Source organism: Cetorhinus maximus, chromosome 15, assembly GCF_964194155.1.
Source record: "Cetorhinus maximus chromosome 15, sCetMax3.hap1.1, whole genome shotgun sequence".
In the NCBI taxonomy this organism is placed as follows: domain Eukaryota; kingdom Metazoa; phylum Chordata; class Chondrichthyes; order Lamniformes; family Cetorhinidae; genus Cetorhinus; species Cetorhinus maximus.
This window is the reverse complement of record NC_135893.1, coordinates 420350-445638: the sequence shown is the minus strand read 5'-3', so window position 1 is coordinate 445638 and position 25289 is coordinate 420350. Positions and strand designations below refer to the sequence as shown.

Here is a 25289-nt window from a genome sequence, read left to right as displayed (position 1 = left end):
GGATGCTGATGAAATGCTGATATGCTGATAGGGGGATGTGATGAAAGGGGTGGGAGGAGACTCCTGTGCAGCATAAAAACCAGCATGGACCAGTTGGGCCAAATGACCTTTTTCTGTGCTGTTAAAGTTCTATGTAAAGAATTTCATTGAAAACATTTTAAATATAAGAACACTGCCTCCACTTAAGCCTAACAGTTGAAAAGAAATTACAAATTTGTAACGTTCAAAAAAAGGTCCCATTTTACAGCAAGCTGTACTCTTAAAGCCAATGAACGAGTAAACCTTTGTGCATTACCTGCTCGAACGTGCATTGTTCCGGATCAGTTCTATCACTTTCCCCGTGTTACTGACAGAACCATCAGTCAGGAGAAACAGCAGCCGTGGGTGACCTCTCTGAATCGGCTGCCGGAAGATCCAGTTCAGAGGTGCCAGTAGGTTAGTTCCTCCCATGTCAGCCCTGGTTTTTCTGATATAGTCACAGGCTACAGCCAGTGTCTCCTGCAGAGATTTATTTTAAAACATTACAATCGAAAGCTATGGAATTTTAACATTTCTAATTATTTATTATTTGCTGTCAGATATCTGGTTTATGCTGTAAGTGTTTTTTTATAATCAACCATTATTTCCATGGCTACGAAACAAAGCAACTTGGAGGCATCAGATCAATGGAACTAATTTAAAGTAAAGCAGGCTAGCCAGCGAGAAGCTTCAGGAATATTTCACTGGAATTTGCACTGGATATGAAGTGTTTGATTTTGAGGTGTGTGGATGGACAGTTAGCAAAGGGGGTTGTGCTCACTTCATGTCGCCATGGTTTTCTTGTAGCAGCTTGTCGCAGTGAGGATGAATATCATTAGCTTTCTGACCAGGAGGAAGGGTACGGATAAGCTAACATGGTTCGTTTACCTAGTAATGAATTCATAGCCCCCCATCTCCAACACTCCCCCACACCCCATCGAGTGGGTGCAGCAGCTTTCGAGATCTATCACTGACATTGGAACCCTACCCCACTCTCCCGACCAGACAGGATGTTTAGACTAAACAGCCTCAGATGTGAAGAAGGAGAATTGTTAAAAGCTTGCAGCAAACATTAAAATGAAGAGAAGAGCCAGTCTGAGAGAAATAAAATCAGTTTCTCATGGTTAGTTTGATTATTGATTTCCAGCTATTTTTTGCATACCGATACATTTAGTATTATTAATTAAAGATCTTTAGATTGCTAGTTCCAGTTGCTTTGTTCTTTTTACATCCAGCACGTTCAAATATTATTCCATATGAAAAAATCATTTTCCAAGGAAATTCAATCCCACCCCTTTGGCTTCCCAACTGAACAATGAAACACCATTTTCTCCAAATAGCCTTTACTCTGTTTCAGTAGAAATGGGAGGAATTTTCTGCTCTAGAGACTAAGTATTGTGGCAGACAGGAAAGTGGGTGTGATTCCCACCGGCTGCCGGGGGAGATTTCTGTGCCAGATCAACTGCTTTTCAGTTCATTATTTATGTATAAATGAACACCTCATCGAACTGTTTTGCTTGGAGAGGAGAGGGCTGAGAGGAAACAAAATCATGAGGGGTCTGGACAGAGTAGATAGGGAGAAACTGTTCCTGCTTGTAAACAGATCAAGAACCAAAGGGCACAGATTTAAAGTGTTTTGCAAAAGAAGCAAGTGTGAGGTGAGAAAAAGCTTATTCACACAGCGAGTAGTTAGGGTTTGGAATGCGCTGTCTGGAAGTGTGGTGGAGGCAGGTTTGATTGAGTCATTCAGGAGGGTATTGGATGATTATTTAAATAGAAACAATGTGCAGGGTTACGGGGAAAAGGCAGGAGATTGGCACTAAGTTAAAATGCCCAAAGAGCTGGTGCAGACATGATGGGCCGAATGGCCTTCTATACTATAACAATTCTGTGATTCTGAATCTCTTGGTGGGGCAGGCTGGGGTCTATCCACCCACTGTTACCTCATTGGGTCAAAGTTCTGGCCGTTATATTTAAGCAGCGTCCACACACACACACACACACACACACACACACACACACACACACAGCCACTCTCTGCAGCCCAGGATGTATTGTGAGGAGTGATGGCCCTGGAACAAAGCAAGCCCTCAGATCCCAAATTCAGCAACAGGTGCCCAGAGAGACTCCTCCACTCAGACCAGGACAGGCAGGAGGTCCTCTATCCCAGAAATGGTAGCATGAGGTCCACCAACCTCACCATGCTGGCTTGGGAGGAGTTTGCCAGGGAGGTCAGTGCATGTGGCCATCAGAAGAGGATTGCTATCCAGTGCAGGAAGAGGATATGTCAACCTTCTCCTCACTCTCAACTCACACTGTCATAAGGCCATCAAACATTCGCACGGTTAGAGTCCACAGAGAACTCTCACACACTACCAGCAGATCCCCACTGATTCTCTCACACACACTCATCACCTCCTGTAAGATCCTGCACAAGTCACGTCTTCAGCTCTTACTGGGAAGCACTCAGTGCGCACAGCAGGCATGCAAGCTTATCATCTGCCCTTCCATCCGTGCTACTCACACACTATCCATCTGTCTTTATGCAGGACAAGTTCACCCACAACAAGAGGGAGAGATCCCAGACCGGAGGGGGGATGTCAGAGTTGAGGCCACTCACCCCCTTCGAGGAGCAGATGGCAGATCAAGCTGGTGAGGACAGGGACTGTTCCTGTACTGAAGGTGAGATTGGCGTCTCCCAACAAGCCAGTGAGGGCCCATGCAGTAGATCAGCCACCTACACATACTGTTCTTTAATGTAGGTGACTGTCTAGCCAATATCTCTTCTCTCTATCACTGCCACCAGCAAGAAAGGTCCATCAACCCCAGCCCCCAGGACACCTTGGATGAGGAGGCTGAGGAACCATCTGAGGAAGACCCATCGCTATGTTCACCCACACCCTCCACCTGCAGAGACACACACCTCAGTGGGACCTAGTTCTAGAGCAGGATCGGGGTCACCATTGGTGAGCACGGCACAGAAATGGCTCCACAGCAGGTGGAGGCAGTGACAACCAAGGTCTCGGACATTCGGAGGCCTGCTGGAGGTCAGGCCTCTGCTGAATCCGAGTCCAATGACAAGTCTCTGGAATCAGCACTCAGAGAAATGTTGCAGCTCCCAGGACAGGCAGGGGAACAGCAGGTATGGTAGTCTGAGGCCATTATCAGATTAGAACAAAGGATGGGGGAGTCCGTCCCCGTTCTGCCTGATGTCATGGCTCTGACATATGAGCCCATTGAGGGCACCATTCAAAAGGTGACATCGCCATGGAAACCCTGCCTGAGCACTTTATGCCAATGTGCATCGGACACGCATACCATCGCTGTAGCTATGAGTGGAATCCACCAGTGGCTAGGCGAGAGGGGGCCCTCAACCTCCCTCCAGGTGTCCCTTTTCCTCAAGGAGTCGATGAGGGGCCCTCAGGCACCCACAGGGAGGAGGACCATCAGCCAGACACTCCTGGGAATCCACTCTTCAGTGTATCCAGCCCTCCAAATCCCCTCCGCCTGTGACTTCAGCAACTTTAGCTGCTGAGGCTGAGGAGGGTGCACCTGCTCCACAGCAAGAGACCCAAAGCAGGCCATGGGCCTCCAAGGCCTCAGGCCTCCAGAGGATGCCCAAGGTTATCTCAGGCAAGGCATAGCTGTCAGCAAGCTGCTTCTACCTCTGCTGCAGGTGTCAGAGGTGCAATACATGTAACAGCAGGGTTAGAAAAACTAAGAAGTTCTTAAGTTCTTAAGAAGATCATAATGGTGACATGGGTGTTCATTCACTGTACATACTTTGCACATGTGTAAATATATTTTGCTTTTCTGTCTCAAAGTCTTATCTAGTGAATGGCTTTTCCCATCTGATGCAATGCTCCAAGGTTATCCAAGTGTAACAGTTTCCCCTCACCCCCCTCCCCCGGTCCCCCACTGTCACTAATCTCCCATCATGTTCCTCAGATCTATGGTGTGTCGCTCAATCTCAGTTCAGTCAGTCACCTTTATGAACACAGAAGCAATAAGAACAAGGCCAGTTGCTCTATCAACATGGTGATTGGACAAATCATATCTTCGGCTTGTGCCAGAGGATCATATCATGTGGCCTCACGAGTATAGATTGTGCAGTTTTGTTTATTCTCCTGATGCTGATGCACTGAAGTCTGTTCTCTGTGGATGTTACAGGTTTTAAATGTGACCCTCCTTGGAGCTATTCTGGCCAAGTAAACTTTTCAATGACCTCCATGTAATGTCTGTCAGGTTTGGCTGTGGGTTACAGTTTAAGTAACCAATGGGGACCTTAGCCTTTCCTGCTGGCCTGCAACATTAACCCGTGACCATGTTTACGGCTAAACATTATTCCTATAATAGTTCCCACTCTCCACCTGAATGATGCAGAGCAATGGACCTAGTTAGCACTTGGTGACTCTTGAAATGTCTGCTAGTCGTCCATAACTATGCGACATTATAGGCTTGTGCCCAGCCTCATGATGCTGGCCTGTTACATGTGAGGATGCTGGTTTGTACCTGAAGGTCTGGCTAGCTTGTCTTGACGGGATCCCTGCGTTAGCTGTCAGAAAGACAATCGGCATGGTTCTTTGATCATGACAGTGCCATCAGCGTCTAAGGCTTCCTCATACATATCTCAATCTGCTAGGATGAAAATGTGCAGGCCTGTAATGTACATCTGCTGTGTGCTCCATATTACCAATAAAGTTACTAAATAATCCTTAAATGCAGTGTTAAGACTGACTGGGCCACCTCGCCCCCAGATACCATGGCAATGCTGGGTGTGAACTTGGGAAGCTCCCGACAAAGGCAGGATTATGAGAGCTTATCAACGATCAGACGATGGTGCTGCTGGAGCTCTCTGTGCACACAAAGGTGATGACTCGCAGGCCCGCATCCATGACTGAGTGACAGATCACTGCGTCCTGCTGGGGACTCAGTCTGAGGATGAGGCCTGAACATTATTCATGCATGGGAGTTGGCCTTTGGAGAGATGCCACATTCTGGATTCAGATCATTCCTCAGACAGTCCATGTGATAACCAGTGATTGATGATTGTCCTCCTTGAGATGCCTTGCAATGCTCCAGGCATACTGCCATGAGTGCACTGTGTTTGCAGTAGTGTTCCTGCCTCTTGAAGGCTGCCATAGGCAGTGAAATGTTGATGTGATGATTGAAGGACTGCATCATGTCTCCTTGCTTCACAGTGAGTGCCAGTGGAGTTCTTATCCCATTAGAGAACGGCCACATGCTCCATAGGTGCCTAGCCTTCCAAGGATGAGGCCATTTTTGCACACAATTGTGACTACTCATTGGGAAATGGATGTCCTTCACTGAGATGCTGAGGATAGCAAAGGTGTTACAGTCTACCCTATATTGAGGGACAGGTAGAATGGCTTTGTATGGCCAGTCACCTTCATCACCTTGGAACCTTGGTAAGGGTCTCACGGGCATGGCAGCCATGTATGGTCCATGCAAAGGCCTCTTCCTCACTCTCTTCAGGGTCATCCCTTTTGGCATCCTCCTCATTGGAGCAGACATGTAGTTCCTCCATTTCTCCATGTGTCAACTCACCAGGCTGTGTGGAGCGCAGCAAACCGCGATGATCTGGGACACACTCTGGGGAGAGTACTAGAGAGCACTGCCCACATCTTCAACATGCCAATGCTCTGCTCAATCAAGGACCCTGTTGCTGAATGAGCTGCATCGTACCTCTCCTCTGAAGCACTCTGTGGCCGCCGAATGGGCATTATTAGCCATGTCTTTTGGGCATAGCCTTTAACACCAATGAACCAACCCTGAATCCACTGAGGACTCTCGAAGGTCTGCGGCACCTGCAAATGGCTCAAGGTGTAAGAGTCATGCGAGCTCCCAGGTTACCTTGTAGCATAGTGCGCACTGTCCCAGGATTAACTCAGATTTATGCCCCTTCTTCCTTTAAACCCCACCCCCGAGTCATGTGACTCTGTTCATCCCTTCCCTCCAGGGCTCCAGTCATCCCCCAACCCCAAACGCTCAAGCATGTGCCTTCCACCCTCTTCCCTTCCTTCCCAGCACCTTTGGGGTGTGGCCGACCCCCCATCTCATCAGCATCTGTGTCCGGTGACTGTGGCCCTGAAGGGTTCAGCTCACAAAGGATGTCACAGGATCAGGAGAAGTTAAAGTCTCCCCGCTGCATCTCCATGACATAACCCTGATCACAGAGCGCAGGTGAGCTGCCCTCAGCCAGACAGGAGTCAGACATTCACATAAGATCTATGAGGATCTACAGGCTGTCTCCACTGCATGTCATCATCATCCCCGCGGAATATAGAGACTATTAGGCCCTCCACTGTGTCTCCATGACATGAGCCTGAGCACCGAGGGTATGTGCGCTGCCATCAGCCACACAGGAGTCAAATGTTCACAGATGCAATGTGAGGATCAATGGAGTCTCCTCATTGTATATCGCCATCATCTTCCATGAATCGAGTGGCTATGAGGGCCTCCTGAATGCTCCTACCTCGTCTGGGCAATGCAATGGCCTCATCATCATCATTTTTGCCTTCGAGGGCCTCATCACCATCATCCCTATCGACATCCTCCTCATCGGAGGAGACGTGCAGCTCCTCCATCTCGCCCTCCGCCAGCTCCTCTCCTCATTGCAGCGCCAGGTTGTAAAGGGCACAGCAGGCGACAATGATGTGTGACACCCTCTGTGGACTGTATTGCAGGGCTCCACCAGACCGGTCCAGGCACTGGAACCTCATCTTCAGCATCCCCTGGTCTGCAGCATGACCCTCATTATAGCGTCGCTCTGCTGCAGTCTGAGGCCGCCGCACGGATGTCATCAGCCACGGCCTCTGTCCCTTGTCCCCGAGGAGCCAAACCTGCAGCCTCTGTGGACCCTGGAAGATGTCAGGGATCTGTGACCAACTGAGAATGTAGGAGTCACAGATACTGCCTGGAAACCGTGCGCAGACCTGCAGGATGTGTTTGTGGTGGTCACACACTAGCTGCACACTCAGCGAATGGAATCCCCTGTGGTTGATGTAGTTGACTATTTGTTGCGAGGGAGAGCTGAGCGCCACATGAGTACAGTCGATGGCAACCTACACCTGTGGGAAACCTGAGACCTGGGCAAATCCAATCGCTCTTGCATCCTGGCTTTCCTGATTCAGACAAAATGCAAAAAGTTGTGTGCATTCGTAAATATGGTGTCCGTGACCTCCTGGATGCACTTGTGTGTGGAGACTTGTGAGATCCCACAGAGGTCATCTCTGGATCTCTGAAAGGAGCCAATGGCGTATAAATTGAGCGCCATGATCACTTTCACGCCACGCGCAGTGGATGTCCGCCATGTTCCCGTGGCGCCAAATCCTGCAGCAGGCAGCAGATGTGACCGACCAGTTCGCTGGACATGTACAGTCTTCGGCAACACTTGTTCTGGGTCATTTGCATGAATAACAAGCCCTGTCTATAGACCCTGGGTCTAGCTCGGCACCGACCAGCGGTACTGCGCTGTGGCTCTTCAGCAGCGTGTGTGGGAGCCCCAGCCGCCCCTTCTTCCAGAGGGTGCTGCTTCTCCCTCTGCACAGGCATCTCCATTGCTCTCTTCTCCTTTGTCTCTGCTCTCCGTAAGCACGAGGCATACAGCTCGGTCACCAGGCTCCATGCTCCTGATGTACTCCTCCTGCAGGATGTAAAAGGGAGATGCATGGGTTAACATTGGTTTCCTAGAGGCCTTTCATGGTTATGTGTGCAGGTCTGCGTCCGTCTCAAGGCCCTTTAATGCATCCCGAAGAGTGCTGGCCAGAGTTTAGTGCGCTGCATGGCTGCCTGAAACCCCACCCACCTCTGCCCCACTCTACCTGACCGATTGGCGGCAGCTTTGCCCATTGGACTGCATGCTGTGCCCTCAGCTCAGGTGTAGGCATTCTCCTTACCCGCACTGCAAGGCTGCCCTGTTAGCTTGAACCATGGGCGAGACTGGTCCAAACCGGGATGCTGACATTGCCAAGGGGCTGTGAGCACCTCCACCAGTGACTGCTCCCTGGCCGGCTTTAGCAAGGAGATTGTACAATGTACCCAGTCATCCAACTGTTCTGCAGTCCACTAAAACGCCCATTAATTTGCAATCTGTGCCCAAGGGGTGAAAAGCTCTGGAGCATTTGGTGGCACTTTCATGCCTCTGTGTTGCTTCAGTGGGCAGATAAACTAGAGGCCCGACTCCACACATGTCAATGTGGCTGCATCTGAACTGTCTCAGCTGCGGAGGAATGGTCACTTTATACAAGGTTTCCCTAATGTGTGGCTGCTTCCCTCGCCCACCTTGCATGGGCTTGTGCACTACCATCAGACCATGCTGCCTTGCCCCAGAACTGCACTGCTAGCCAGCCAGGAAAAAGCGACTTACCTGTGCCCTCGCCTGAATGTGCGGCGCCTCGTCCTTGAAGTCCAATGGGTGACCCTCGCGAGTGCTGCACTACGTTAGCGTGCATTCACCTCCGAGCTCCCCTTGAAGTTCAGCTTGCCAGGTGCAATCATGCCAATGTGCCCGGATGATCCAGCATGGGGGGGGGCAGAACTTATAATTAGATGCAAATGTATTAAAATGGTGGTACTGATGTTCTGCGGCGGGAAATGCAGCCCACCATTGATGGGTGGAGCGGATGATCGCAATTGGTTTCACAATGGCGTGAAACAGATTTTTGGCTTCTCGCCATCTTGTTCTCCTCCCGACCCGCCATGACACCTGATGTCAACGAAGCTGGAAAATTCCATACCACTGTCTTTGGTTTTCTCTCACGCTTTTACTTCTTCCCTATTTTTTCCTCCTCCTCCTTGTTTTACTGTTTTAACATTAGTTCACAGAATCACACAGTGCAGAAGAGGCTCTTTGGCCCATCGAGTCTGCACCGACATGTGAGAAACACCTGACCTACCTACCTAATCCCATTTACCAGCACTTGGCCCATAGCCTTGAATGTTATGATGTGCCAAGTGTTCATCCAGGTACTTTTTAAAGGATGTGAGGCTAACCCGTCTCCACCACCCTCCCAGGCAGCGCATTCCAGACCGTCACCACCCTCTGGGTAAAAAAGTTTTTCCTCACATCCCCCCCTAAACCTCCTGCCCCTCACCTTGAACTTATGTCCTGTTGTGATTGACCGTTCAACTAATGGGAACAGCTGCTCCCTATCCACCCTGTCCATGCCCCTCATAATCTTGTAAACCTCAATCAGGTCGCCTCTCAGTCTTCTCTGCCCCAACGAAAACAACCCAAGTCTATCCAACCTCTCTTCATAACTTAAATGTTTCATCCCAGGCAACATCCTGGTGAATCTCCTCTGCACCCCCTCCAGTGCAATCACATCCTTCCTATAATGTGGCGACCAGAACTGCACACAGTACTCCAGCTGTGGCCTCACCAAGGTTCTATACAACTCCAACATGACCTCCCTACTTTTGTAATCTATGCCTCGATTGATAAAGGCAAGTGTCCCATATGCCTTTGTCACCACCCCACTATCCAAACTAATCTAGTCTAAATTCCTTTTCTCCTCTTCTTTGGCTCCCCCATCCCACTTGGAAATAAGAACAATTACCAAAAGCCCTGCAATATAATTGGTTATTGTAGTAATTATAGTTTTGATAAATGTAAGACTGTAGCTTTAAGAATAATCCTGTGTTGTAAGATCACATGTTCTGTGTAAACCAATCAGTTTGCAGTGCCAGGAACTTCTAGGAGAGAGTTCTTTGTTAGTTATAGAGTTAGATGCACACATGTAGCTGCTGCCGTCTTGTAAATAAAGTTAAATGTTTCCACCAAGAAAAGTTGCCTGGAAAATCAACTCTTATAAGAGTTATGAAGTGGCTCCAAATGTTTGTTTTTTTTTCCAGTCAACTGAAGGCTTGACATCTAAGGATCAGCTTGGCCACATCAATTGTGAAACTTGCTAAGCTGGGAAAGACCTCCAGCAGAGAAATGAAATCACCTATAGCTTCCAGACCACCCACACATTAAGGTTTACTCACAACACAGTAAGGCTTAAAATGCCAAGTTTATATAATATCCCATTTTCTTTGTGGCATTTTATGAAAGAGCGTCATATATTCTGTGTATTGTACAGACTGGTGATGCAATTTCCAGTTACCAGCTACAGATTCTATTTGGAGAAGCCTTTAATAATGATAATAGTCATGAAGCCTCTTCAAATTCACTGACTTGTGTTGGTGCAAGTCTGACTAAAACCAAGATGAGTTATACATATAAAACTGAAAGAAGATTGTCAGACTGTGATTTCAAGGCTGTAATATAATCTTGGAATATGGTTAAAAAACGTTGATGAAAAGGGAAAAAATAGAATATTGGTTTAAGCTAACCAAGAACATATAAACAGATTGGAAGAGCAGTTACAAGTGTATAAAAAAAGAGGAGAGTAGCTAAAGTAAACATTGATCCCTTAGAGGCAGAGACTGGAGAAATTATCATTGGAAATGAGGAAATGGCAGAGACATTGAGCAAATATTTTGTGTCCGAATTCACAGAAGACACAAATTATATACAAAGAGCAAGGAACTTAAGGTAATTAATATCAATGTAGAAAAAGTGTTGGAGAAATGTAACTAAATGCTGGTAAATCCCCAGGACCTGATGGCCTACATCCATGGTTCAAAAAGAGATAGCTGCAGAGAAAGTGGATGCAATTCCCAAAATTCACTAAATTCCAGAACAGTCCCAGTGGAATGGAAGTTAGAAAATGTAACACTGCTATTCAAGAAAGAAGGAAGAGAGAAAACAAGGAACTACAGGCCAGTTAGTCTGGCATCATTCATTGGAAAGTGCTAGAATCTATTATTAATTAAGTCTTAAAAATGCACTTAGAAAATCATAGTATGATCAGACAAAGTCAACATAGTTTTAGGAAAAAGAAATTGTGTTTGGTAAATGTATTAGAATTTTTTGAGGATGTAACTTGTGGGGTAGATAAAGCGAGACCAGTAGATGTGGTATACTTAGATTTCAAAAAGGCATAGAAACATAGAAACGTAGAAAATAGGAGCAGGAGTAGACCATTCGGCCTTTCAGGCATGCTCCACCATTCAATATAATCATGGCTGATCCTCTATCTCAATGCTACACTCCCGTCCTCCCCACCCCCCTATACCCCTTTAGAGTCTACAAATTTATCTATTTCCTTCTTAAATATATTCAGTGACTTTGGCTTCATAGCCTTATGTGGTAGAGAATTCCACAGGTTCACCACCCTCTGAGTGAAGAAGTTTCTCCTCATCTCAGTCCCAAATGGCCTACCCCATATCCTGAGGCTGTGACCCCTTGTCCTAGACCCACAAACCAGAGGAAACATCATCCCTGCATCCAGTCTGTCCAGTCCTGTCAGAATTTTATACGTGGTCTACATCAACTTTAGCAAGACTTTTGATAAGGTCCCTCATGGTAGACTAGTGAAAAAAGTGAGAGCCCATGGGATCTAAGGCAAAGTGGCACGTTGGATCCAAAATTAGCTGAGAGGCAGAAAGCAGAGGGTGATGGTAGAGGGATTTTCTGTGACTGGAAGTCTGTTTCCAGTGGGGTTCCACAGGGCTCAGTGCTGGGGCCCTTGCTGTTTGTGGTGTACATAAATGACTTGGACTTAAATGTAGGGGGGATGATCAAGAAGTTTGCCGCTGACATGAAAATTGGTAGGATGGTAAACAGTGAGGAGGATAGCAGTAAACTGCAGGAGGATATCAATGGACTGGTCAGGTGGGCAGAGCAGTGACAAATGGAATTCAACCCAGAAAAGTGTGAGGTATGCACTTGGGGAGGGCTAACAAGGTGGATTACACTATGAATGGCAGGGCCCTGGAAAGTACTGAAGATCAGAGGGACCTTGGTGTGCATATCCATAGATCCCTGAAGGTAGCAGAGCAGGTAGATAAGGTGATTAAGAAGGCGTATGGGATACTTGTATTCTATGCCTCAGCTAATAATGGCAAGAGCAGGGAGGTTATACTGGAACTATATACAATTCTGGTTAGGCCACAGCTAGGGTACTGCGTGCAGTTCTGGTCACCACATTATAGGAAGGATGTGAGTGCACAGGAGAGGGTGCAGAGGAGATTTACCAGGATGCTGCCTGGGCTGGAGGGTCTGAGCTATTAGGAAAGATTGGATAGGCTGGGGTTGTTTTCATTGGAGCAGCAAAGTTTGAGAGGGGACCTGATAGAGGTGCATAAGATTATGAGAGGCATAGGTAGGGTGGATAGGAAGGCACTTTTTCCGTTAGCAGAGGGGTCAATAACCAGAGGGCATAGATTTAAGGTAAGAGGTAGAAGGTTAAGAGGGGAGTTGAGGAGAAATCTTTTCACCCAGAGGGTGGTGGGAGTCTGGAACTCACTGCCTGAAAGGGTGGTTGAGTCAGACACTCTTGTAACATTTAAGAAGTATTTAGATATTTACTTGTGTAGCCAGGACTATGAGCCAAGCCATGGAAAATGGGATTACTGTAGTCAGGTCTTTGTTGCCCGGCGCGGACACAATGGGTCAAATGGCCTCCTTCTGTGCCATAAATGTCTATGAGATCCCCTCTCATTCTTCTAAACTCCAGTGAATACAGGCCTAGTCGACCCAATCTCTCCTCATACGACAATCCTGGAATCAGTCTGGTGAACCTTCACTGCACTCCCTCTGTGGTGAGTATCTCCTTTCTTAGGTAAGGAGACCAAAACTGCATACAATACTCCAGGTATGGTCTCACCAAGGCCCTGTACAGGTGCAGTGAGACATCCTTGCTCCTGTACTCAAGTCCTCTCACAATGAAGACCAACATACCATTTGCCTTCTAAACTGCTTGCTGTACCTGCATGCTTGCTTTCAGTGATTGGTGTACAAGGACACCCAGGTCCCTTTGTACATCAACATTCCCAATCTATCACCATTTAACTAATACCCTGCTATTCTGTTTTTCCTACCAAAGTGGATAACTTCACACTTATCCATGCTCTACTGCATCTGTCATGTATTTGCCCACTCACTCAACTTGTCTAAATCATCTTGAAGCCTCTTAACATCCTCCTCACCACTCACATTCCCACCAAGTTTCATTTCATCAGCAAACTTGGAAATATTACATTTGGTTCCCTCATCCAAATCATTGATATATATTGTGAATAGCTGGGGCCCAAACACTGATCTCTGCGGTACCCCACTAGTCCCTGCCACTCTGAAAAAGACCCATTTATTCCTACTGTCTGTTTCCTGTCTGCTAACCAATTCTCAATCCATTTGATAAGGTTGCTACCCAAGGTAAGGCTCATACAGTTTAGGGTAATATATTAGCATGGATGGAGGATTGCTTTATGCAGGAAGCAGATAGTAGATATAAACAGGGCAATTTCAAGTTGGCTGGCTGTGACTAGTGGAGTGCTGCAAGGATCAGTGCCGGGACCTCAACTATTTACAGGCTTTATGAATGATTTAAATGAAGAGGCCAAGAGTAATGTACCTGAGTTTGCTGTCAATATAAAGTTAAGTGGGATTGTGAGCAGTGAGGAGGCACTGCAAAGTGATATAAACAGGTTAAGTGAGTGGGCAACAAGGTGGCAAATGGAGTATAATGTGGGAAAGTGTGACGTTATTCATTTTGGCAATGCAAGAACACAAGAGATAGGAGCAGGAGTAAATGATATGGCTTGTTGAATCTGCTCTGTCATTCAATGTATGGGCCAATTCTCCATTCGGGGCTGAGAGCACAGTGTATTGTTCTAGTCTCCATACTAAATAAAGGTATACTTGCATTGGAGGTGGTACAGCAAAGTTTCTCGCTAGATTGGTCCCTGGAATAAAAGGGTTGTCCTATGATGAGAGACTAAGTAAATTATGTATACTCTCTGAGTTCAGAAAAATGAGAGGTGAACTCATTGAAAAATACAAGATTCTGAAGGACATTAACAGGTTGGCTGGGGAATCTACAACATGGAGACACAGCATCAGGGTTTGGGGATAATCACTTAGGGCTGATATGAGGAGAAATTTCTTCACTCAAACTTATCAATGTTTGGAATTCCCCACCCCAGAGGGTTGTACATGTTCTATCATTGAGCATATTCAAGATTGAGATTGATAGATTTTTGATCTCTCAGGGAATCAAGGGATATGGGGAGCTGGTGGGATGGTGGAGTTGATAGTGGAGGTGAAGCCCAAGATCAGCCAATATGGAATTGAATGGTGGAGCAGGCTTGAAGGGCAGAATGGTCTCCTGCACCTATTCCTTATGTTTTCATATTCTCTCGATAAAGTTACAAACCCATGAATCTTTGCTTGCTTGGCTTACAACGTTAGCTGCCATTTCTCCTTTCCTTTCTGGAGAACCTGAACAAGCAGCAAAGTCCCTCATGCAATGCAGGGTTACCAGCAAGTATTCAAAAGAGGAGCAGCAAAATGTTTTTAAGGGGTATGAAAGTTGATTTAATTTTTTAGCATCCACAGTTTTTTGCTTTTATGAAAGTTAATTTAAACCAGTTCTAAACGGCAGGCAGGCAATTTCTATATTATTTTAAATGTGTTGCATGTTTATGGGAATAATGATAAGCAGCAGAAAATAATAACTTACTTCATTATAAGACCTGCTAGCTGGAAACAAGGTCCGAAAAGTGGAGCCAAATCCAATTATATTAAACAGACATGAAGACATAAGACTTTTCAAGACTACCAGCATTGCATCCTTTACAGCAAAGAAAAAAAGCAAAGAGTTAGTGCATTGAAGTGTACATCAAATATTATCCGCAGATGCTTCAATCAGAATAATATTGTGGTAGCCAAGCAACTCAGTAATCAATGGGTTAGTGTCCTGTAAATCGTGTCTCCTCACAGTGAGTTCAAGCACCTATCAACAGTTGGAAATTACGTTTTATAATGTTATCACCAGGATTAATCTGCATAAAGTAGTCCCCTGGAGAAAATCACATGGAAACAAAGAACAGAATTGGAATAAAGGGACAGTTCTGGCAGGTATACTGGATAAGTTGATGAGAGCTCACTTAACCAGTGATGCAAATTAACCACCCAGAAACTAACTGCACAAAGTAAACTTCCTACACACATCCCGGAGGCATGGCAGCGTGTTATCATTTTTAATATGACTGACGAATTTAAAATCATAGAAAAAAACAAAAGACATTTATATTAGAAGGTGAATCATTAATAATCAGCCCAGATTTTGTCTAACTATAGAAAAATAGTTCACACGACTGTAAATATTGCTGTAAGAGAAACAGAAAATGCTGGAAACACTCAGAAGGTCTGGCAGCATCTGTTGAGCATGAAACAGAGTTAATGTGAAAGGAAGGGGGACAGGGAATGCGGCGAGCATTCAAAACTCCATTGACTTCAGTGGAACCAGAAGACTCTGCAGGTGGGAGGAGCTGTAAATTCCACTCAACGTTTCAGGTCCATGACCATCCAAGCTAGTCAAAGTCAGAGACGTAATAGGTTTAAAGCAAATTGAGAGGCAGTGGAAGGGAAAAGGACAGGAAAGAACAGAAATCTATGTCATCCTTGAGGTGGGTAGTGGGAGTCGGGAAAATTCCCCACCCTGTCAGCCCGCCTCGGGGGAAAGTGCCTGCAAAGGTGGAATCTTCCTGGCCGGGGGCAGGGGTACAGGCTGGGATTGGGCAAACTGACCCAAAAAACAGGTCAGAGGCAGCCACAGGGCTGTTGGGTGCAGAGGTGGGCTGTTTAAAAAAACCTGTCTCAGTGACTTGGGACTTCATCCAAGTTAAAATAAAAATACAAAGGCCCTCCAGCTGTCACCTGCTTACCTCCCCTCCAACACACTTAAAGTAGCTCATGCCACCATGCCATGCTATGGCACTCCACCCACCCTGAAAGCCCCAAAATCCATTAGTCTTGTTGAAACACCTGAGCCCCAGGGAAAACATTGCTTGAAAGACTGCTCAGTCTCTCTGATCTCTGCTGTCAATTTCACAATGTTTATTTACACAAGGTTAAGAGGTTTCTGTTATTGAGAATTTAAAGAGTCTAGATGATTTACACTTTTATTGCTCTGAAGTGAAACTGTTTTTTTTAAAAAACATAGTGGAAAGTATTGAATGAATGATGTTTTAAAGCTTTTTTTATACATCCTACTCTCACTATAGGGCTCATTGGTTCTATACAGTGTATAGTTGGTCAACGGGTGTGCTATAAATTAACATGGTGACATAAGGGGAAAAGTGGGGGGCGGGTAGGTGAAGTGCCATAACTTGGCAGAGAAGGCATGAGAGGCTATTGGGGGGGGGGTGGAGGAGGGGCATAGCAGGTATGAGGAGGACCTTTTGAATTTACCTTTTAAATGGTTCCCACATGCAGACTAGGGTTCATGACTCTTCTGAGGTACCATCAACCACGGCTCTTTGAAAATCTTGCCTGACTCCATGAGAATTGCAGAGTATTAGGACAGGCCTATCCCCCAATGGAGCCAGCCTAGTCGGGAGTGTAGGGTGTGGGCTTTTGACCTGAACAAGCCAACACCCTTTAAAGGCACTTTTAAAAATAAGACAGCCTGGGAATGAGGTCGGGAATCTCGGAATCAAGTCCCATCTGCATTTTTAAAGGACTCCCAAGTCATCCCGACTCAGCAAAAACCCAATCCCATATCTCACTTTGAGGTGTGACTGAAGTTTGGAGCACGCTGTCCAGATGCCTTCTTTATTTGCCAGAATGTCTCTAACTCTGAGGGTTACGAGTTTCGACTCCATTCCAGAATTGTGAAACTCCAGAGTCACGGACAGTTCAGTTCAGTGCTGAGTGACTGCATCGGTGCTGAGTGACTGCATCGGTGCTGAGTGACTGCATCGGTGCTGAGTGGCTGCATCGGTGCTGAGTGACTGCATCGGTGCTGAGTGGCTGCATCGGTGCTGAGTGGCTGCATCGGTGCTGAGTGACTGCATCGGTGCTGAGTGACTGCTTCGGTGCTGAGTGGCTGCATCGGTGCTGAGTGACTGCATCGGTGCTGAGTGACTGCATCGGTGCTGAGTGGCTGCATCGGTGCTGAGTGACTGCATCGGTGCTGAGTGGCTGCATCGGTGCTGAGTGGCTGCATCGGTGCTGAGTGACTGCATCGGTGCTGAGTGACTGCTTCGGTGCTGAGTGGCTGCATCGGTGCTGAGTGACTGCATCGGTGCTGAGTGGCTGCATCGGTGCTGAGTGACTGCATCGGTGCTGAGTGGCTGCATCGGTGCTGAGTGACTGCATCGGTGCTGAGTGACTGCATCGGTGCTGAGTGGCTGCATCGGTGCTGAGTGGCTGCATCGGTGCTGAGTGGCTGCATCGGTGCTGAGTGACTGCATCGGTACTCGTCAGGGTATCGTCTTTGATGCCAGGCATTAAAATAAGGCCCATCTGCACTCTCAACTATAAAAGATCCCGAGGCACTATATTGATTATTATCACATTACTGTTTGTGGGATCTTGCTGTGCACAAATTGGCTGCTGCATTTCCTACATTATAAATGACTAGACTTCTACATACTTGTCTGCAAAGCACCTTGGGACTTCCTGAGGTCATAACGGTGCTACATAAATGCAAGTCCTTCTTTATTTTCTTTCTTTCCTGAACTAATGTGACCTCAGAAGGCTCCATGACTAGCAGCCAATCTACAAGGTTTGTATGGAGAGCACAAAATGATTTGACCTTTACAGGTGACACAAATCATTTTTCACACGCTGCTGCCAAAATATGAAATGCACAGTGGGTTCCATCAGCACAAAGTAAAGGGGGAACATTTAGAAAGGAAATAAACATGGTGTGCAATAACAGTGGGTACAGTTTTTATTTAGGAAATAACCTCTCATCCATAAAAAGTTTGATCAATATTCACAAACAAATCCTTCACCGGGGGACAGGCAGCTGTTACACTGCAGCACCAGTTTCATGTGCTAAACTTTGTCTCAGCAATTCACCAACTCCAAAACATTAGTGTGATGTCAATAAGACATAAAAAATCAAAACTGTGTGTATCCAAACTTTATTTCTTTTTATGCAATTTCAAATTGGACTTCTGCTGAACTACAAAATGGCTGCTTAGGTCACATGACTCAAGATTGGCCAACCGTTCTGGGAGCAACCAACAGAAATTACAAGAAATGCGTTCCACTCTCACCCTTGTGGAATCTAACACCCCATTGAAAGGCCACATTATAATCACAAAACTAGACGACTGACAGACAAACCGACTCCCCCAACCCCACCCCCAATCCCAGCCAGGCACAGACATCAACACTTGTTATATCAGATTCTTGAGGCACTGGGACCGGTTCTGGGGAAGGTGGGACCTGTACAAACCGGACGGGCTGCACCCAGGCAGAGCTGGGACCAGTGTCCTTGCAGGGGCTTTTGCTAGTTCTGTTGGGGAGTATTTAAACTAGTGTGGCAGGGGGATGGGATCCCAGGAGTAGGATCAGATAGGTCAGATTCAGATCAGAAAAATAGAGGTAGAACATTAGCTAGGGACGTTGTGATAGACATGGAGTTACAGGAGAAGCAAGGTTTAAAAAGTGTCCAGCAAGGGAAATTGACGGGGTTAAACTGTTTATACTTCAATGCAAGGAGTATTACAAACAAGATAGATGAGTTAAGGACACAGGTAGACACATGGCAGCAGGATGTCATTGCTATAACGGAGACCTGGCTAAAGGAGGGACAAAACTGGCAGCTAAATATCCCTGGTTATAGAGTCTTCAGACACGATAGAGTAGGAGATAAAAAAGGAGGGGGGGTAGCACTAATGGTTAAAGAATCAATTCCAGTTGTGAGGAGGGATGATATACTAAGTGGGTCATAAACGAGGCTGCATGGATTGAGCTTAGAAATAAAAAAGGGGCATTCACACTACTGGGAGTATACTACAGACCCCCAAATAGTGAAAGGGAGATAGAAGAACAAATATATAGACAAATTTCTGCTTGTAAGAACAAGAGGGCAATAATAGTAGGAGACTTCAACTATCCTAATATCAACTGGGATTCAAACAATATAAGGGGCACTGAGGGAGAAAAATTCATGCAGTGTGTCCAGGAAAATTTTTTCAACCAATTAGTGACAAACCCAACGAGAGGAAATGCAATTCTAGACCTAGTCTTGGGGAACGAAGAAGGGCAAGTGGGTGAAGTGACAGTTGGCGACCATATCAGGGACAGTGATCACAATTCAGTTAGATTTAGCATTACCATGGAAAAGGAGAGAGATAAGGCAGGAGTAAAAGTCTTGAACTGGGGGAAGGCAAATTTTGCAGAAATGAGAAGGAACTTGGCTGAGGTGGACTGGACAGCACTGCTGGAGGATAAAACAGTGGAAAACCAGTGGGAAGCACTAAAAAGCGAGATCCTAATTGTACAAAGTAGACACGTCCCCTACAAAAATAAGAGTGGCACTGCCAGATCTAGACCTCCCTGGTTGTCTAGAGGAATACAGAGGAAGATCAAACAGAAAAAGAAAGCGTACGATAGGCACAAAGAACTAAGCACTGCAGATAGCCTAGACAAATATAGGAAGTGCAGGGACGAAGTAAAAAAGGAAATAAGGAAATCAAAGAGAAGGCATGAAAAAGATTAGCAAGTAAAGTTAAAGATAACCCAAAGATGTTTTACCAATATATTAATGCTAAAAGGTTGGTTAAGGAAAAAGTGGGACCTATCAGAGATGAAGTTGGAAACTTGTGTGTAGATGCAGAGGCTGTGGGAAGGGTTTTGAATGAATATTTTGTCTCTGTGTTTACAAAGGAAAGGGAGGATGTAGATATAGTAGTCCAGGAGGAACACTGCGAGATATTGGATGGGATAATCATAAAGAGAGAGGAAGACTTCGAAGGGTTGAAATCCTTGAAAGTTGATAAGTCGCCAGGGCCAGATGAATTGTTTCCGAGGCTGCTGAAGGAAGTCAGGGAGGAGATAGCAGATGCTCTGAGGATGATTTTCCAATCTTCACTAGATACAGAGGAGGTACCGGAGGACTGGAGAAATGCAAACGTAGTTCCATTGTTTAAAAAGGGATTAAAGGAAATGCCAAACAATTATAGGCCAGTTAGTCTTACATCGGTGGTGAGCAAATTAGTAGAATCAATCCTGAGAGATAGGATTAACTGTCATGTGGAAAGGCATGAACTAGTCAGGGATGGTCAGCATGGATTTGTTAAAGGAAGGTCTTGCCTCACAAATATGATTGAATTCTTTGAGGAAGTGACAAGAAGGGTTGATGAAGGTAGTGCAGTGGATGTTGTGTACGTGGATTTTAGCAAGGCATTTGACAAGGTCCCACATGGCAGATTGGTCAGGAAAGTAAAAGCCCATGGGATTCAGGGTAATGTGGCAAACTGGATAAAAGGTTGGCTTTGTAACAGGAAACAAAGGGTAATGGTCGATGGATTTCTTTGCGAATGGAAAGTTGTCTCAAGTGGTGTTCCACAGGGCTCGGTGTTGGGACCCTTGCTGTTTGTGTTATATATTAACAATTTGGACGTGAACGTGGGGGGCACGATTGGGAAATTTGCAGATGACACAAAGATTGGCCGAGTAGTGGATAGTGTAGAGGATAGCCATAATCTCCAAAACGATATAGATGGGTTGGTGGAGTGGGCGGACGGATCTTAACATAGAGAAGTGTGAGGTCATACATTTAGGGAGGTCAAACAGTTACAGGGATTACAAAATAAATGGGAATATATTGAGAGGGGTAGATGAAGTGAGAGATCTTGGCGTACAAGTACACAGGTCCCTGAAGGCAGCAGTCCAAGTAGACAAGGTTGTAAAGAAGGCATATGGAATGCTCTCCTTCATTGGCAGAGGTATAGAATATAAAAGTAAGGATATAATGTTAGAATTGTATAGAACACTGGTGAGGCCACAACTGGAGTATTGTGTGTAGTTCTGGTCACCACATTACAGGAAGGACGTAATAGCTCTGGAGAGAATGCAGAGGAGGTTTACAAGAATGTTGCCAGGGTTAGAAAAGTGTAGCTACGAGGAGAGATTGGATAGGTTGGGGTTATTCTCCTTAGAACAAAGAAGGCTGAGAGGTGACTTGATTGAGGTGTACAAAATTATGAGGGGAATAGATAGAGTGGACAGGATAAAATTATTTCCCTTGATGGAGAATTCTACAATCAGGGGACATAGATTCAAGATAAGTGGCAGAAGGTGTAGGGGGGACATGAGGAAGAACTTTTTAAAGCAGAGGGTAGTGAGTATCTGGAATTCGCTGCCCAAGTTGGTGGTAGTGGCAGAAACTTTAAACTCTTTTAAAAAGTACCTGGATCTGCACCTAAAGTGCTGTAAGCTGCAGGGCTATGGGCCGGGTGCAGGAAGGTGGGATTAGAAAGGGCACCTGGGTGACCTCGGGCTGGTATGGACAAGATGGACCAAATGGCTTTCTTCTGTGCTGTAACTTTTCTATGGTTTCTATGGTTCTAAGTGTTAACAGCCACCATTTCACGCCTAAGGGAAACAATGGATTTTGGCCAGAAGCACAGAAATTGCTTGTGAGGCTGCAATTAACTTGTTAATGGACCATGTCACATGATTCCATGCTTTTAGCCTTTTGGGCCACTTTGATATTACATTTCTAGCCTCACAGCTCAGACTGCTGCTTTAATACCAACCAGAAAGAACTCCAGCAGTTCCCAGCTGACCAAGCAGCTGGTCACCATCTCTCAACTCCTCGAAGCCTGTTTAGTTTAGAAGTCTCTGATTATCACCTGCCAAGTGGTCTAAGCACAGAAAGCCCATCGTGCTGCAACATAATTTGTTTCAAGGATTTTTATCTTGCTGTCTTCAACCAGGAACTCATCTGGACTGAACTCCATCATGAAGGAAACACCCTCTTTGTTACGACCGGGATGGGAAAAGTGTGTGAATTATCAAGCCCCACTACTCCGCAGGTCATAACATTAATTTAAATGTTTAATTTTCTCACTGAAATGGCCAATTGTGTACCTATACCTCTTGTACCCAGAAGAAAAGAGACTCTAGCTAGGCTTCTTTCAAAAACTCAGAATAGTTCATTTATTTTTAAAATAAAACTTATTTTAACAAGTTGCAAGTACTGGTTAACACACAATTGTAATCAGGAAGTATAACCATCTATCCCTTCCTAAAGAATTCCCCAGCACACACATAAACACACATACAGACAGACAAACAAAGTGCAAACAGGTAGAGTCTCTTTCTGATGAGATGGGCTTTGGAGGATGGGTGTTATAAAATAAAGGATAAAATCCACAGGGTATCGACGCTGTCGATCTGGAGTTCCCTCGTATGAAGATGGATTCCTGGAAGTTCTCACCAACTGGTCCAGCTTTGCAGGTCCAAATGCAGACCAGTTACACTCAGATGAGGGTTCTCTGGCTACAGGTTGAAAACCACATACAACTTTAGACAAGGTAGAGAGAGAGAGAGAGAGAGAGAGACAGTCTTCCATCTCCAACAAGGCTACCTTCAAAGCAAGCAGGTTCCCAACTTATGTTTTTTCTATCTCTATCCTATGCAATCGTCTGTTTGTCTTCCAGCTTTTCATTAATTAAAGGGCTTTGCAGTTCAAAACAAACAAACAACTACTTCCCAAGTACCATATAGGTCAGGTGATTTCTTGGAAAAGGCCTGCTTGTTGGCAGTTCCAAGGTGAAATTATGACCTTACTTTTAAAAAATCCCAGATTAGCATCTACATGTCCAGATCAAGCCATGTTTGTCCAGTTTGTAACTGAAAAATTCAGTCTTGTGAGATATGATTCTAACAACTTTGACCTCTCAGAGTCTGGAAATCATGTGAGCAAATATTTGTTTCTGTTGTTCTTTACTGTTGTTGCCTATAGTTGTAAATCTTCCTCTTGGTTTGAATGTGAATAAACTAACCATCTGAGTTAATCGTAACACATGTTTTCTGCAAATTATTTTTAAATTGGATCACTCGAACCAAGTGTTTGGGGAAACACACTATAGCCTACTTTAGGTGTGAAAGGGGGTGAAAGGTTATTGGGGGTAGGTAGGGAATCTGGAGTTGAGGTTACAATCAGATCAGCCATAATCTTATTGAATGGTGGAGCAGGTTTGAGGGGCCGAGTGGCCCAACTCCTGCTCCTAATTCATATGTTTGTATGTAAAAATAATTCAAAACACCTCTGCTTACGGACAAACGGGGGGAGGATAAAGAAGTTCAGTTTCTCCCTCTCCTGTCCGTAATATTAGTTCTTCTTACGTACTTCCTCAAAGGAGGAGGAAAATCCACAGGATTAGTTACTCCAGTTTTCCTTAGTTGCTGCCAACTATCTGATTTCCATAGTGATGATTGACATGGGAGCCCCTCTACTAGTGGCTGGTTTCATTTGTCATCTCTGGTCCTGTGTGATGACACGAACACTGCTCATCAGAACAAGGAGCCATAGGCAGGGAGACATTCTTGGGAGTTTATTTACAATAGTGAACATTATGTACAAGTGATTAACACCCGTGCCCAGGCTGTGCAATTAATTCTCCTTAACCTGCCCAACCGTGACGCTGTGTCTTGGTGCTCCCTGGACATCCACAGTGGAGGCAACCTGCTGACTGCTACACCCTGTCTACGATGACCTTGGTGAGCACCCTCTGGAGGGCCAAGACCTGGAGGGCCCCAAACTGCTTTCGGGGTCCTGCTGTGTGGCAGTAGCTGGAGCTGCTCAGGACACAGGAAGAGGTGAGTTGAATAGGCTGGACACTCCCAGAGTCACCTGGATGGATGGCCCTTGGGGGTACACCCACTGATCCTCCTCCCTATGGGTACCCAAGGGCTCCTGGCTGACTCCCTGAGGAGAAGGGGTACCTGGCGTGAGATTGGGCTGCCCCACACCCCTCTCACATACACACTGAGAGAGGCCAACTATGGCATAAGCGATGGAGTTGAGCCCGCACAGCAGAGCAGGAGCAACGTCCTGGACCAAGGTCTCCATGGTGGCCACCATCCTGCCAGTGTTGACCTCGGTGTGTTGCATTGCCGGCGCTATCACCTCAGGCTAAAGGCTGACAGACTCCTGCATCGTGCCTTGCAATATGAGGAGTGCAGCGGACATCCCTTCCTGATGTTCCCGAGCTTGTCTTTACAGCTCCAGCAACTCCAGTTACGGAGTCCAGAGGCTCATCATCTGACTCGGACTCAGCAACGTTCTGGCCTCCAGCAGCTCCTCTGAGTGCCGGGGACCTGGGAAGTCTCTGCCTCAACCTGCTGTGGATCAGACAGTGCGATGTGCTCACCAGATTGTGATCCTGAGGCTGCTCTAAAGCTAGGTCCCACCGAGGTGTGTGTCTCTACGCTGGTGGAGGGTGTGGGTGAGCGTTGTGATGGGACTTCAGGGAGGGTGCCTTCAGATTCCTCTTCTGAGCTTCCCTCAGGGCTTGATTGGAGGCCCTGGGTTGTGGGCTCTGTCGGCTGCTTCCCAGATGTGCCTGTGAGAGCGAGGGGAGATAATTAGTACATGGCAGTAGCCTGTGAAACAGGACACATCACTCACAGCATGGTTGTCTGATGGATGTTGCACTGCTGGACCCTCACTTGGTAGAGCAGCGCCGACCTCACCGTCAGCACAGGACCAGTCCCGGTCATCGCCAGCCAGCTGGATGGCTCTGTTTTTAAAGTCCGTGAGGACCTTGATTTCAGGCATTCCTCCATCAGTCTGCAGCCTCTCTCTCTTGTTGTGTGCCAGCTTGTCCTGCATGGATAGAGATGGAGAGAGTGTAAGCAGGAATTGTGCCAGGCCAGATGGTAAGTACGCCTGGCCTGTGTGAGTGGTGAGTGGTTCCATGGATGGGATGAGGATAATGACGGTGAGTGTGAGAGAATGAATGGTGATGCTCCTTGAACTGGCAGTGAGTGAGATCCCTGTGGATGTGTGATGGGTTTGTGAGTGTGTGAGTTGAGAGTGATGAAGGAGTGACTTACCCTGGAGGAACAGAGGAGATTATTCATCCTCTGGTGGCACTGGGAGGCTGTCCTCTTTTGCAGGGCGTTGGCACTGACCCTCGCTGCCACTGCCTCCCAAGCCGGATTGGTGGTGTTGCTGCCCATCCTGCGGCTAGAATGGGGGTAGAGGACATCACAGTGAAACTCCGCTGTGTCCAAAAGGCACTCAAGGGAGACGTCACTGAACCTGGGGGCTGCAGTCTTCTTGCCTTTCAGGTCCATGTCTTTTATGCAACAGTCATGGACTGGAAGCACTGAGATGTGTTCGCACAGCTGCACTTTAAATATGGCACCCGGCGTAATGAAGCAA

The 25289-nt window shown here is 46.3% G+C and overlaps 1 protein-coding gene across 1 annotated transcript in view; it reads right to left on the bottom strand.

The window, feature by feature from the left end:
* Window positions 1-25289, bottom strand: part of vwa5b1 (von Willebrand factor A domain containing 5B1) — a 258318-nt gene that overhangs the window by 134737 nt on the left and 98292 nt on the right. Inside the window, 2 exon segments of the mRNA XM_078557677.1 lie at window positions 296-498; window positions 14610-14720. Of these exon segments, the coding sequence (XP_078413803.1) occupies window positions 296-498; window positions 14610-14720 (314 nt within the window).